The sequence below is a fragment of the Mycteria americana genome, chromosome 2 (genome assembly GCF_035582795.1).
Source record: "Mycteria americana isolate JAX WOST 10 ecotype Jacksonville Zoo and Gardens chromosome 2, USCA_MyAme_1.0, whole genome shotgun sequence".
NCBI lineage: Eukaryota > Metazoa > Chordata > Aves > Ciconiiformes > Ciconiidae > Mycteria > Mycteria americana.
This window is the reverse complement of record NC_134366.1, coordinates 79,192,946-79,205,553: the sequence shown is the minus strand read 5'-3', so window position 1 is coordinate 79,205,553 and position 12,608 is coordinate 79,192,946. Positions and strand designations below refer to the sequence as shown.

The window sequence follows — 12,608 nt, the reverse complement described above, 5'->3', positions numbered from 1 at the left end:
GACATTTCAACCTAAAGGGTGGAATTTCCAGAAATTTTAAGAACCTAAAAACTAACACTTAGAATAAAGGCCTCTTCTGCCACAGATATAGTTCTGCTAGTGCACAGCTACAATGAAACCTGCATTGTCCATATAATACCTGAAGGCACTCCACCAAGAACTCTCGGAACTTCTACAGAATGCTGATTGTAGGAAAAAACAAGCATTTTGTTAAACTCTTAAAATATATCTTTACCTGTCAAGTTGAAGTTTGGTGCAACTGTGCTGTCAGCTAAAGTAAACCATATTAATCCAAGACTCATACATAGGGCAGCAGACACATCTGCAATATTGTAACGTTTTCCTAGAAAAGCAATACAAACAACATGAATGGACTGTTAATGCTCTCAGAATGTCATGTTTATCCTGTTTAGAAGACGAGAAGGCAAAAGAAAAACTGTTCCAATGCCATTCTTTTACTTAAGCAGAAGACTTAATGCTGTGGCCTTTCATGACTGGAATCAGTTTCTCCTACGATAGCACTTCCTAACATGAACGAGGACCTTAAGAGATACTATCTGATTCTTGTGGTCAGTTTTAGTTTTACTCCTAATGACATAAAGCTCATTATCAATGACATAAAGCACATCCTCCCTGACAAAGCATCATTTCAGCAACTTCAGGACAGCTTAGATGTTTTCCTAAGATTTTTCCATCGTGCAAGACCTTCAGGCTGCCTTATATTGATTAGAGAGAAGTCATTCCCAAACACTAACAGATTATTTGGGTACTTTTAGAACCGTACATTGTCCCTTAGTTTGGGAGAGATGGGATACGGAGGGGGGTGGAGAAAGAAATAAGAGTAGGGAAATGAAAAGGCAGGAGTTAGTATATCTTGTTTGAAATAACATATTCCTTTCCCAGAAGCTGTACTTTCAATATAAGCTTTCAAGGGAACTTTTCTGAACTGAAAATTTTAACTGAAAATTTTTTAAAATAATAATAATAAAAAAAATAAAGTCACAGGTTCTAAGAATACAATACTACTACAACACAATACAGTTTCACAAAGCTTAAGGGAATACCAGTCTCTCTGCACGAAAATGATACAAAATTACTCCTAGTAAAAGGTAAATACTGTGGGCGCATGTACATATGTAAACTTGTAACCTCTGAAAGTTCAGCTTTCTATTGCAAGTAGAAAGCCAGAATTAACTACAGAAACAGAAATACATAATTCTAGATTCTGTTCCGTAACACTTGCCCTTGAAAGTTTTATTGACTTAATGAATCCTTGTGTACTGATCAAATAGAAACTTTTATAATATACTTAAGTCTTCTAATCCAGAATCCAGAAATACTGAAGTATGTTTATTCACATAACTATAGTCTTTATCTGTGGTTCTCCAGATCCCTTCTTCTGTTCTTGGAATATGAACTATGATTTTAGGACTAGCCAAAGACATGTAAAGTAAGGTATATTTCTGATTAAATATTTAATCAAAATTTAGGAATTTTAATTAGGAATTTAGGAATCAAGCTTTTCAAACAAGAAGAGTAGGGGATTTCTTCACAAATCATGGCTGGATTTTTTTTTTTTTTTTTTTTCCATTTCAGTATGGAAAATGTTTCATTTATGAAGTGATTTGGTTTAGAAAAAATTAAGAAAGCCTGCATAAAAATGAAGTTTTGAGAGTGACCTGTACCAGTTCTTTTTCCCCACATTTTCTGTTCACCTAACTGTATTTGTACATTTTCTGAGAAGATGCTTCAGAAATTCACGTTTTTCCTCCTATAGGAAAAATGCTACCTGTCCCTCTCTTATCCAAGAGCCTCAGTGGAATTTAACAAAGTACAGGATTCCGTACATGACAGCCTCCCAAAGAAACAACAACAACAAAAATCATCTAATAGCAAGACTAACACTTACCTTGTATAAAAACCCCACCTATCATAACTGGAATCAGCTTACAGCACTTGAAGATGACTTGAGTAGGGTAATTCAGGTATCCTAAAGAGGTATTTGACAAACCCATAGTTCCCACTGTTAAAAACGCTATTATCATGTAGGTTTTGCCAGGAATTCTACAAAATATAAACATACGAATCTTGGTATTACAGATATGGTATTATCTTTCTCACTGAATTTGGTATTATCTTGGTATTATAGTATATATATTTGGTATAATTAGTATTTATATTTGGTATATACTCTCTTGGTATTATCCTTCTCACTGAATTTAATTCCATAATAGAAATTTAAAAACACACATAAATGACTGGTTTCAAATTTAATTCCTTTCAATTACTGCTAATAAACAGCTTTCAAATACAAGACAATAAAAACTTCATGGCTCACGAAGTATTCAAGCAGTAATTCTTTAACCTCCTTCTGAGAAGGTGTATTATTTACAGAAGAATCAAGAAAAAGGCTTCAGGTTATTTGTCAAAGGAAACAGAAGGTTGGTATACCAAGATTTCCTGAATCTTAGTCCTGTCATGGTCACTGTGTCAATATTTTTGGTGAAGTCTTCACATGAACATTGGTCCTTTTAGGATGAAGAAAGTTTAAAAAAGTACCATTGTTTTATAAAACTCAACAGAACTAAGAGAGAAGTGATTCAGATATCATGAACGCAGGGGCTCACTGAACGTTTTCAGATGTATTGTCTGCAATTTGATGAAATTATCACCTGACAACAGATGATCCAACAGTAATTTTTAGCAATCGCTGTGCTCACTTTGCGATTTTTTACAGTTATTGTTGTGCATATGTTCAGCTATTTTTTATGCATACTCAGAGCCACATTAAGCAACATAAGGAGATGTCTTGCTGTAACCCTGTCTTATCCATAACTCATTATGTGATGTAGGCATACTCTGAGGCATGCAAGAAAAATCTTAAGTTTAAGACACAGAGAATTCTGCATAAAAATTAGGAAATAGATTTTTTAATGTCTACAAGAAGATGCCTAGGTTATAGAAAATAAAATGTAAAATATATTTAAGATCTACATTTCCAACATAACTTACTTATAGGGTCATGCTCTGTAAGCATTAGCAACTATTTAGTAATCGAAACCTAAATACGAGTTACAGAACACCCAAAAGGGAACTACGCAATATTATCTGATGCATCTCAAAAAGTCAGATAACTTGAAATATAAGCTGTCAGTGTTTAAAATAAAAAGAATAATTTATCAAAGTTACTTTGTTTGGCTATAAAAGAATTCTATTACCTAAAGTCAGTATATGCAAAATCAGCCAAGGCTGACTACAGGTAAGGAAAACTAGTTATGCTCAACTAGAATATAATGCTTTAAAGCAATTTTAAAATTCAGGTACACCATGCCAGCCTCTACCCAAGCTTCCAGAGGGCCTCAATATACAGTTTGCAAAGGCTGTAGTTGGGCAAGAAGCCATAGAATGGCCACACTGAGTCAGATCAAACTATCCCATATCCACAAGATTCAAGACAGCAAGAATCTCCTTGGTCAACTGCAGTGAAAACAGAGCAATTTTGTGGCAGGGTGTTATGAGTACTATCTTAAATGAAAAATGCAAAACTGAAGCATATCCTTTAAAGCAAACCTACACAGCCATATGGCAAACCGAGAGCAGACCTCTGACACTCTCCAAGATGCACAGCATGTTACAGGAACCCCTTGGTGAGGAGGTGCCAAGGTCTGAGGAAAAGGTATTCAGTGAGAGATGCTTCAAGTGCTGTGAAGTGCAGTTGGCCCTATTCTAGACGTGATAATCCCTAGCAACACATACATGAGAGTCTGTATCAGCTACCTTAAGGACAGAACATGCTCTGTAAGTGGGACAAAGTGACAGTAGAGTCAACAAGACAGGTCTGAAATCTAAGCGGGTGCTTATAAAACATTTTCTAACCATCCAGTAAATTCATTTTATTTTAACTACGGAATGGCTACCAATGCCTCACAGTATTCACATTCAATCAACAGAAGTTGAATTTACCATAAATATCAAATGCTTCTAATTTGATGGACAGTGGGTAAAATGCTTGGAAAAACACATACCTTCTCCTTTTGTCCTGAATAAGCTGCAATTCTATTAGTCCAAAAATGGAATAAAATCCAAATTGCACTAAAGTGAGGTACCAACCAAAAGGTTTAAAGCCTTCCACTGAAAATATCAATTCCTATAAAAACAAAAACCCACCAAGGTCACATACATACACCAAAGTATTAAATCAAAACAAAATCAACAGATTTTTTTTTCTTCATGTATATGTAAATCTAGCCTTTGCAGCTGCTGGTAATTAACTAGAATTTACCTCTCATACATAACTTGCAAAGTATTGAAAAAGACAATTTAGGTTCTCCAATATGCAATGAGAAAATTTACTGCTAGTATAAATCCACTGAAATTAATGGATCGATTCATCAGTGGAATACATTTGATCCATTAATATTTATCTCAATTTATAGATGGTTTCCTGTCTGCTTTTCAGTTGGTTTTTGGTTCATTTACTTCAGTAGACTGCTTTTATCCAGAAGTTATAAATAGCTCACAATAAATTAATAATAATTTAAGTATTTAATTTAAGTAATAAATTAAATACAAACTTTCTCTAACAGACATGTTTACTGGTAATTTTCATCTCTTAGGAATGCGCACCTAATATTTTGAGTGCCTACATTAAGTAGCACTTGTGAACTTATAAATTTGCAGGCTGTAGGAACATTTAAAACCAGAGCAATTTGTTACAGAAAAATACATGCACTGCATAAAGAATTATGTAGATGTGTCAGTTATAAAAACAAAAGGCTACCTAATATTTTCCTTTTTGAGATTCTGCTTTCAATTACCTATAACTTTGCCTAACCCTTTGGAAGTCACTTTGTTTTAACAAACTTCTCAGCTGTTTTTGAAAACTGCATTGGAAACATGGTGATTTTGAATTATCAACTTTTTAAATCACTGCTTTATTGAGAAGACTCACTGAACTTTAAAAAAAAAAAAAGGAAAAAAAGAAACAGAAATGTAGCTGCTCAAGATAAAAGAGAAAAGGTTAGCAGGAAGAGAAATGTTTAACTAGAACAGCATAAACATTATGCTTCTGCTTAACAAACAACCATAGTACATGTTTCAGCTCTGTCCTGAAGGGAGACCAGAGAGAACAATAGACTACTATTACTGTACAGCACTCACGGAACTCAAGGAGATCTAAAAGGTTTCAACACCAATGAAGACTTACAGGTCAGTCTGTACAGTTCTGCAATTTGTTTGCTTTCAGAAGACTATGAAATCACATTTAAAAAAATACACATTCAAAACAATATTGAAAGGTATATCTTGCACACAGAAGTAAAAAGTCACCTTATGAAAGTCCAACGGAACCAAACCTTGTAGGCACATGAACTATAATGGAATCTTACATTATACAATTACTTACTGCTTTGAATTCTGAAAGCTTGACTTCTCAATCAATATCTGTTTTAAACGTCTATACATATTAAAATACATACTATATTATTATGCTATTGAAAAAGAAAAGGGCTAGGAAGAATTGGCCTAAGACACAAGTTCATAGCATTTACCTGTAAATATCCATAGATCAGATAAAACATAAAAACTCCAGAAACACAGATAAAAAATTGAGTAGGTTTGTTAAATTTGCTGAGATTCATGCCAAGAACTACAACATCATCTACGGATTTGATATGAGGAGACATAGTTTGAGATTTGGAAGGTACACTGATGGAAATGTATTTTCTTGATGAAGTGAATTTCAGATCCATGATTCCTAGTTCGCTGCATTCGGTGCTACTGTTATCTTCTTTCTGCTCTTCTCTTTCTGTGTGTCCTCTGTCTGAAAGCTGTAACAAATGCTAAAGTCAGATAAGACATAACATACAGCCTTCCAAAAATAACAGTAAACAAATGTGACATTTATATGGAAAATATAAAAGTTTAAGACTTTTGTTGGATTGTTTTAATTCACAAATTTTATTTATCTTCTCTGATGTGCAAAGTTAACGTCAGTTAATATCAGAGGCCAATAACACTTTATGAAAGCACTTTTGCTTCATGTGGGAGGTAGTATTCTTACACTCTGCAAAACAAACAAACTAACCAACCCCAAAACACCAGCAATAGAAAACCAGCTTCAGTTTCACAATAGCTCAAACTAGCCCTTTTATACCAGTAGTGATTGTATCACAGGAGTGATGGCTTGGGAGAGAAGTGATCCCCACGATCAAATCACAATGAAAGAACTGGTATTGAAGCACTGTGGTTCTGTCTACTTCACTTCATTTTCACAGTGAAATATACCAGACCGGTCCACTACATGGGAAGCCTTGCTAAAAACTAGAGATTTGAGCCTATGATTGGTTACAAGCATTGAACTGGAAGAATTCATCCCCTCATTCTCATGTTTATGCACTATTTCTCACACACTTCTGAGGAAAAGAACATGAAGATGGAAACAAGAAGATTAAGAAGTCAGCCTCAGAAATTAGACTGGCTATCTTATGAGGTCTATGGTATGGCAATTCCTTTAATATTAACCACATGCAGCCATTTCCACATGTAACAGAAAACAAAATTGGATAACTGAAGCCTGGAGACGGAATCTAGCAGCTTAATAGATAGACAGGCAAATAATTATTTTCTCCAGCTCAGCAGAGAGTATGATGTTTGAGGCTTTTTTTTTTGTTGTTCTTTTCTTTTTTCTTTTCAGCCTCAAGATAAACACACTGGTCAGTCAGTTGTCCCAAGATTTTTAAGTGTAGGTCAGCACCTAGTTCATCAGCGAGCAGTCAGTAATTAAATTCTGTTTGTCTCAACTATTTAGTGGTTTGTTTGCCCCAGCCCAAAAATACTTCTTCTCATCACACATGTATAAAAAATGCTTTTGCCACTGTTTTTAAATGGAAAATGTGCTAGTATATAAAAGCTAGATCATGCAATAAATGTAGTAAATGTAATCTGCATGGACACTGGTGATTTATTGTACAATATAACAAATTACAAGTTTAGCTGAAAAATGAAGGATTAGTGTAAAACTTGCAATGTGGTTTATGTTTCCTTTTTCGATACAACCTACTATCAGGTTGGAACAAGATTCCTATTAAAGTTCTGAAAGAATAGCTTGGGGACTATAACAGGAGTTTAGGGACTATAATAATTATTTGCGTTTAAATTCAGAGCTCTTCAGTTGAAAACCAAAAGCGAGAGGTAGAAAGTTTACCCTTGTGGATTGTTAGCTAATCCCAAAATGAGGTGGCCATAAAAAAATGGAAACAGAAAAAATTTAAGCCAACTCTTTTCAGTAAAAACAGAAAAGTACCAATGTCATGCAATGAGGCACTAGTGAGCCTTCAAGTGTGGCAATATCATACAGAGTTTTGATCACCCTCAAAGACAGATTCAAAGACCAACTGCAAAAAAGGTCATCAGGATAGATGAAGAGATTGTCCATCCTATGAACTGAAATAAGATGAAAGTGTAACTTGTCTAGCCTAGCAAAACCCTGATGAAAAGAAAATAGACTTGCTCTCAATAAAAGTATCACAGGGATTACCGCTAAGGAGGAAAAATAATTCTAAGGACAGTAGCATGAGATCAAATAGGCATGAAGTGATCATGAACAACCTTTACTGGAAACTACCTTTTTATCCCTAGACTATCTGTACTCTAGAGCAACCTAAAAATGAAAGAAGGAACAATGGAACTGTTTTAAAGGTGGTGTTTATAGCATTCCAACACTATGGAAAGCAGAGTAAAGGTCCCTGTAGAAGATACTTGGTGATCCTTACTTGGTCACTAAAGCAGGATACGAATTACTACTCTCCCCAGAAGAGCTGCATGCAAAATTAGGACTCCCAAGTTCAAGCCCAAGGAGCAAATCACCATGAAGGAAAGATAACGTATTTAGAAATCTATCAGTTGCCGACATCTTAGCCAAACTTGTGTTTTCACTGGTGCCTGTTCAGATCTTTCCTGTCCAGTGTACACTTCCTCTTGATAGGCACACAGCATTTGTTAATGTCAGACTTTCTCAGCAGGAACAGAGCTGCAGAAGTAATCTGAGCCTCATTTTTCACCTAAGCTGAAACACAGAGAATGATGTATGCCCAGCAGAAGACACAGCCATGTACTGTCATGTGTGCTTCAAGAGTCCCAAAATGGAGTGAGTTGTATAATGCATAGTTTTGTACCTACATTTTCCACTCTGGCCACTAATTACGATATTATTTGTGTAATACCTGTGTTAGGATCAGAAGAAGTAGAGGGAAGCAGAAACAGTAACACGTGTATTTATGTATTGGGTCTGGCTGGGATGGAGTGAATTTTCTTCATAGCAGCTTGTATGGAGCTGTGTTTTAGATTTGTGACCAAAACAATGCTGATAACACACTAATGTTTTAGCTATTGCTGAGCAGAGCTTGCACAGCATCAAGGCCTTTTCTGTTTGTCCCTCTGCCCTCCCCAGTGAATAGACTGGGGTGTGTGCAAGAGGTTGGGAGGGGGCACAACCAGATAGATGACCCGCACTAACCAGAGATATTCCATGCTATGAAGTGCCATGCTCAGCAATAAAAAGCAAGAGGAGGGGGTTTAGGGAGGTTAGCCATTTTTTTCTCAGGAACTGGCTGGGCATCAGTCTACCTGTGGGAGGAGTGATTGCCTTTACATCACCTGTTTTGTTTTCTGTCTCTCTTTTTCCACTTTTCCTACACTTCATAAACAATTTTTATCTCAACCCATAAGTTTCCTTGCTTTTACTCTTCCTTTCCTCTTCCCTCATCCCTCTGGGGGTGGGGAAAAAGCGAGCAAGCAGCTGCGCAGCACTTAGCTGCCTACTGGCGTTAACCCACACCACAATTAACACAATTTTTCCTATTTCAACTGTTTATATTCAAAATATTTCCTTAGGAACACCATCAGTTTTTACAGTCTGTCCCTTTAATTTCTTGCAGATTACTGAGTCTACCACTAAAGTAGTAAAAAACAATGCTGACAGCTCTAGTCACGCCCAAGGCCATCCATAAGATGATGCACAGTAATTGTTTTTTCTCTATTATGTTCTAAAGGAAACAAAAAAATTACCATGTTCAAGAAACTTTTCAAGGAACATTATTTAACAACTGTGAATGTGTGTATCCATTTCAAACACTCTCCACCAAGTAATTTCATTACCAACAGTGACAGAACTCTTCTGAAGTCCACTGTGACTTCTCAAACTGTTATTTTTCTAAGTATCAAAAATGCTATTCACCCTCCTCTCACCAAAATCCCTCAAGCAACTGATTAAACTTTTGAACAAACATGCAGCAAAAATCTGTTTTATGAAAAGTTAAGTGGTTTAAGAGCTGTCCTGACATATGTAAAATAGCATACTCCCCTTTTTTTCTCCTATGTGTAAAAATGTAAACAATGCGTTCTTTAGATCAAAGACTTTTTGTTCCTTCCCCTTTGAAAAAAAGTCCCATGTGGAGCAAGATGTTAACCTAGCACACAAGTAAAATAGTGATTATTACATTAAAAAGAAGCAAATGATCAAGTAACTAGAACAGCAAAATTTCTTTGGCGTCCAAAAAGGAGGCCAAAGACTCGTACTAAGCATGGAAAAAACATTATGAAGGAGCTGGGGCTTTTTTATTTAACCCTGAAAAACATGCATTAAAAACATCAGTTTGGCAGAAACTTGCATCTCAGTACTCTCAGAAAAATCACTCGCATGAGCCACGCAACACAAGCTCCACGCTGGCCCTGACCAAGATCCATTTCCTTTGGAGCCAACTCCACAAATGCTTGGTGGCAGGACTGCAGCTGGCACCGTTACAGGGATGCTCCAGGTTACAGGGACGCAATCGTACATCTGTCGGAAATCCGAGCAGATTCTTTGCTTGGTGGTACCCGGCTCCTCCCGGAGGCAAAAGAGGGAAGGGGGACAGAGACCAGCATGATCCTTGAAGCTTCCTTCCTGCCCACTCGCCTGAGCCCAGCCGTCTGCCAGCCGAGCTGCCGGGGTTGGCCCACGCCACACCCCGAAGCCAGGACAGACGTGGCTCTGCCCGAGCACCTGCCAGCTGTCCCGGGCAGGGCTGGGACAGAGACTCCCGAGCCGCGACAAGCCGCCATTCCTCGCCCCTCCCTCCGGGGAAGGGAACGTCTCACTGCTTACGGGCCCCGAGGGCCCAGCGCCGCGGCACACCGCCTCCTCGGGCCAGCAAAAACCCTCCCGCCAGTCAGAACCAGCCTCCTCCTGCTCCGGCCCCCGCCCAGCCCCGGCCCGCCGCGCTCCTCACCGTCGCGCCCATGGCCCCCTGTTGCCGGGTGACGCTTCCCAGGAAGCGTCCCCGCCTCCTCCCCACTCGGCCCCGGTGCGTGGGGGAGGAGCGGCCCCGCCCCCGTACCTGTTTGGCGGGGGAGGAGGGGCACGGCGGCAGCGGCCAGCCGTCCTCCTCCGCCAGCCGCCGCTGCGCCCGTCCCCCTGGCCCGGCAGCCTCGCTCCCTCCAGCCTGGCGCTCCGCCGGAAGTAGCGATGGGGATGCCAGGGGTCGGCGCGAGCATCGAGCGCATCGAGAGAGCGCCGCTCGCTCGGCGTTCCGCTACTCGGCCTGAGGCGAGTGGTAGCGCCCTCCAACTCCCGCCTCACCCCCGCTGGGGGCGGGGCCTCTTTATTAGGAACCGCCCACCGCCGCGGCAGAGGGCGGGGCTGCGCTGCGCTGCGCCGCCCGCTCTCTCCCGGCTGCGGCTCCCGAGGGGTTTCCCGGTGGGTCCGTGAGGCGGAGCGTAATCCCGCTCTGGGCTCTGCCCCACCGGAACACAACCGGGGCGCCGGTCTCCCGGCTTGGGGAAGGAGTCCCGGGCGGCAGGAGCGAGGTTCCCTCCGCTCGGGGCTCCTCGGCTGCCTGCTCGCCCTGCGAAGGGAGCGGGTAGCGGGGCCGTCTGGCGAGGGCGGGAGGGGGCGCCTCAGTGAGGGCGCAGCGGGACAGGTGCGGGGGCGGGGCCAACGGCCGCCCTCCAACGGCCGCCCTGGCGGCGCGCGGGCAGGTGTGCAGGTGTGTCCTCCCAGCCCAGGTGTCGGTAGTCGTGGTTCGGTCAGGCGCTGTTTCAGGTCCGCAGCGAGCGGGACAGCCTCAGTGCTCTGGAAAAGCCCCAGGAGAACGCGACGGTGTTTCACACCACGGTGAAATCGAAGTAGTTTGGAATCCTTGACAAGAAGTTTTGTTCCAAGGTTTGGCTAATGCTCTGCTATTCTGATGTGAGTAGTAAATCACCCACGCGAAGCTGCTGCCTTCATAAAAACCGCAAAAATACTTTTTACTCTATAGGGAGGCCTTCTTGTGATCTTTCCACGTGAGACTGCAGGAAGAAAATAATAAAAATATTTAATAATGACAAGTGAAAAGGTAAATGAGAGCAATAACAGCAAAATGTGTAGAGAACATAATGGCCAAAAGAATCAGGTAAAAAGCTTAGAAGAAAGGTAGCTAAAGGCATTTTTGAGAAAATATATGAATTAGATGTAACTTGAAAATACGTAAAATCTAGTTATTAATCATATCAGGCTATAAAATGGAAGTGCTGTGTTTCTAGTAACAATGTGCAGAAGTGTTTAACATTATACATAAATGCATATCTGTTGTCCTGCAGTGTTTAGGAAATTCAAGCCTTTACGTTTGCAGTGTGTTAAAAGTTTTACTTTACCTTTTCCAATGCTAGTGTAGTAAATCAGTATGTATTACGGATAGTAGCAACAAGTGCACCAGCATTTAAAATCATGTTTTGAAGGATATTTATTAAGTGACAAACGCCAAAAGAAAGCGTGTGCTTGAGGCTGACCTTAAAAAAAAAAAAAAAAATTGAACACCCTCTCTCCCCCGACCTTTCAGCAAAATAGCTGTTTCTGAAAAAGGGGATTAGTGATTGCTGAGGAAAATACTGCAGCCATCTTCTTGGGAGGTTTCAGTCCTTCTTGGTTTGGGTTTCCTCTATCTGGGTTGAGGGATTTCACATTTAGCAAACAATTGTGCATTTTTGCAGCAACAGGGATGGTGCTTTTCGCTGCCTCCATGATAGAAGTAACTATGCCGATAATGCAAGTAAATAAATTCAAGCTTGCACATGGTCAGCTGGGATTTTCTAGCTTCCTATAAGTAAATTCTCTAAGTATGTCATCTGTTATGAACTTTACTATTACAGATGTAAGTGGAGTGATTACTTGTCTACAATGTCATTTTTTTCCAGTTAATGCTAGGTGGGAAATAGGTATCAAGAGGGAGCGCAAAGCTCCCAACTTTGTGAAGTTTGAAGGCAAGTTAAAATACATAGGAGGCAAGGTTTGGAGTAGAGTGTGTCTGAATGACTCGGTGGAAGCAGGCAGATAGGAGGGAAAATCAAACCGTACCACTAAATGGGATTGACTAAGCAACCTGTAACTGGAACGAGCAACCTGGGGGCATGGGGCTCTTGATGAGGAAGAGCATTGAGGAGAGACACCCTGGCAAATGTGATTCTGATATTCCCTAATACTTGAGACTTTGCAGTCTTGTTGCTGTCTTATTGTAACATTTTTTTATTCAGAAATGTAGAAATTAGACTGCTTGATTTTGTCTCAGAAGGTCTCCTGCCTATTTGTAAAG

At 40.0% G+C, this 12,608-nt stretch overlaps 1 protein-coding gene across 2 annotated transcripts in view; it reads right to left on the bottom strand.

Annotated features, from left to right (window-relative positions):
- SLC35B3 (solute carrier family 35 member B3) overlaps positions 1 to 10,529 on the bottom strand; it is a 30,439-nt gene extending 19,910 nt beyond the window's left edge. Inside the window, exons 1-5 of one of the 2 annotated variants that reach the window (XM_075493868.1) lie at positions 10,377 to 10,529; positions 5,550 to 5,828; positions 4,026 to 4,147; positions 1,910 to 2,064; positions 236 to 343 (exon numbers count right to left, since the gene is read on the bottom strand). In XM_075493868.1, the coding sequence (XP_075349983.1) occupies positions 236 to 343; positions 1,910 to 2,064; positions 4,026 to 4,147; positions 5,550 to 5,750 (586 nt within the window). In that variant the 5' untranslated portion in view covers positions 5,751 to 5,828; positions 10,377 to 10,529. Of the gene's footprint in view, positions 1 to 235; positions 344 to 1,909; positions 2,065 to 4,025; positions 4,148 to 5,549; positions 5,829 to 10,268; positions 10,327 to 10,376 lie in introns of those variants that run through there. The other variant, XM_075493867.1, reaches the window with a different exon arrangement.
- Positions 10,530 to 12,608: the final 2,079 nt, after the last annotated feature.